The following is a 2500-nucleotide window of genomic DNA, read 5'->3' on the forward strand; positions in this document are numbered from 1 at the left end:
GGTGGTGTTCAAGAGCAACGGCAGAGTGAGGAAGACGGGCTTCTACTGCCTGTACGAGAGTCGTCCGGGAGCCACGACCTCCACCACGACCACCTCCACCTCCACCACGACCACCACGCCCAGACCCTTGTCGCAGCTCTACATCAACGCCCTCACGCTCTACGAGAAGCGGATCTGCAAGACGACCCCGAAGCCGAGCTGCGGCTGCGCCCAGACCGCCGAGTCCGAGTTCTACTCCACCGTCTCCGACAACTACCGCGTCATCGTGACCAACGGCGTGCCCGGGCATGTGTACGTGACGAGCGTGGACAGCCCCGACCACCAGCAGGCGTGCCCTCACGAGGTGTTCATGGCCGTGCCCGCGAAGCCGATCAAGGGCAGAGCCTACCTCCCCTACGGCCAGGGCGTGGTGGGCATCGCCGTCTCGGGGGGCTTCTTCTACAACCACTACAGCTTCATCAACAACGACGCGGCCGACCTGTACGAGGTGGAGCGGTCGGACGTGTGCAACGGCCACAGCGACCGCTACTGCCGCTACCACTACAACCTGATCCCGACGTGCGTGGCGGGGGCGGGCACGTGCGCCATGGTGGGCTACATGCTCGACGGCTTCCCCGTGTACATGTACTGCAACCACGACACCGAGAACCGCCCGCTCACCAGCTGCTACCAGCTCAACGGCCGCGGAGACGGCACGCTCAGGAGCCACTACACCTTCAACGAGACGGCCTTCTACACGGGCAACTGCGACCTGGACAGGGCCAACGGGTACAGGTTCCCGGACGTGCGAGGGTACGCCTACATCCTGAGCGAGGACTACCCCTTCGTCATGGCGGGCCACTACGGCACCGAACTCGGGTCCCTCTGCTACGTCGACGAAATGCTGTACTGAAGCCTCTTGCCTCATGCAGCACGACGGTCCATGAGTTGATTTTGATGTAAGAGATGTATCTTTTTCAGGTCCTTTTTGGGGAAATTTATTTTATATTTTATATTGAATTAATGTATTCAAATGATAGTTTTAAGCCTTTCGTTTATAAGAATAAAAAACATTACAGATAACGAAGCCGTCATAGACACTGGTCACGTACGTTGGTCAACCGTTAAGCTATCTGGTCACTTCAGTCGAAAAAAATCTACGGAAGGAAAACCCCAAATTCAACATGCCATTCAAGGGTCATAATGATAATATAACTTTTATCATTCTTATTTTGTTCATGGAAATAAATTACATAGTTATTGATATGTTCCAGAATAGGACGGGCTCTCAGCAGCGTATGACCAAACTATGTCGTTATTAGCTTGTAACTATTGCCTTATACTTTTCATAGTAACTAGTGTGTTATAGTTACTGTGATTTATTAGTACTATGTACTTTTCTCCAATAAAACATTTTTGCAAGATCCTGTAGAAATTTCCCTGTAGTTAATAACATTTCCAAATGTCATTATAGTAATGATAATAATGATGATAAGAATAATGATAATAATGATAACTGGTAATTATTACTACAATTATTAAAGTTATCATCATTATTATTGTTACTACTACTACTACTAGTACTACTATCATTATTATTATTATTATTATCATTAACATTATTATTGATATGCGTAATGGTATCATTTTTGTTATAATTATCATTACTATTATTACTATCATTTCCATTGTTATTATCACTATTAATATCATTATTATTATTATTATGATACATATTATTATGATATATATTATCTTCATTACTATCATCATTGATATTATCATTATCATCAATACCATTTTTATCATCATATATTATCAGTAAGTAGCAGTATTCTCATATTGTTATAATTGCCCTTGTAATTAGTATTATCATTCACTAAGTACTGTCAATAATACTAATAATATAACCTTCCCTGTCCAGATGATGCAACAATGCAAACCGTACCTGCAACGCCCTAATAAGCATAATTATTGCAATAACAACTTGCAACAACTCCGGACAAATCGAACGGGTAGCGAGAGGTTCATTTCCTACATATGTGGCTTGCAACATGCTATACGCCCGAAGCCATGCTGTTATGAGAGGGGGTGGTGGGGGTGGAGGTGGTGTAGGGGGTGGGGGTGGTGGCTGGTGGAGGTGGTGGGGGGATGGAGGTGGTGGTGGTGGAGGGGGTGGAGAGGGTTGATGGGGGTGGAGGTAGGGGTGGTGGAGGGGGTGGAGGTGGTGGTGGTGGGGGTGGTGTGGGGGATGGCGGAGGTGGTGGTGGTGGTGGGGGTGGTGGAGGGGGTGGAGGGGGTGGTGGTGGGGTGGTGGAGGTTGAGGTGGTGGGGGTGGAGGTTGTGGGGGTGGAGGGGGTGGTGGGGATGGAGATGGTGGTAGTGGGGGTGGTGGTGGGGTTTGGGGGTTGTAAGGGGGGGGGATACTCTCCTTGGCTTGGAATTTCTTTTTTTATCTTCTCACCCTCTCTCCCACTCCTTCCTCTCCTCCCCTTTCCCTCTAATCTCCATTTGCCTTACT

At 48.1% G+C, this 2500-nt stretch overlaps 1 protein-coding gene across 1 annotated transcript in view; it reads left to right on the forward strand.

Annotated features, from left to right (window-relative positions):
* Window positions 1-1401, forward strand: part of LOC138859248 (uncharacterized) — a 15640-nt gene extending 14239 nt beyond the window's left edge. Inside the window, exon 3 of the mRNA XM_070113466.1 lies at window positions 1-1401. This exon is cut by the window's left edge and continues 263 nt beyond it. Within this exon, the coding sequence (XP_069969567.1) occupies window positions 1-892 (892 nt within the window). The 3' untranslated portion in view covers window positions 893-1401.
* The last annotated feature ends 1099 nt before the right edge of the window (window positions 1402-2500 follow it).

Source organism: Penaeus vannamei, chromosome 34 (genome assembly GCF_042767895.1).
Source record: "Penaeus vannamei isolate JL-2024 chromosome 34, ASM4276789v1, whole genome shotgun sequence".
Classification (NCBI taxonomy): domain Eukaryota; kingdom Metazoa; phylum Arthropoda; class Malacostraca; order Decapoda; family Penaeidae; genus Penaeus; species Penaeus vannamei.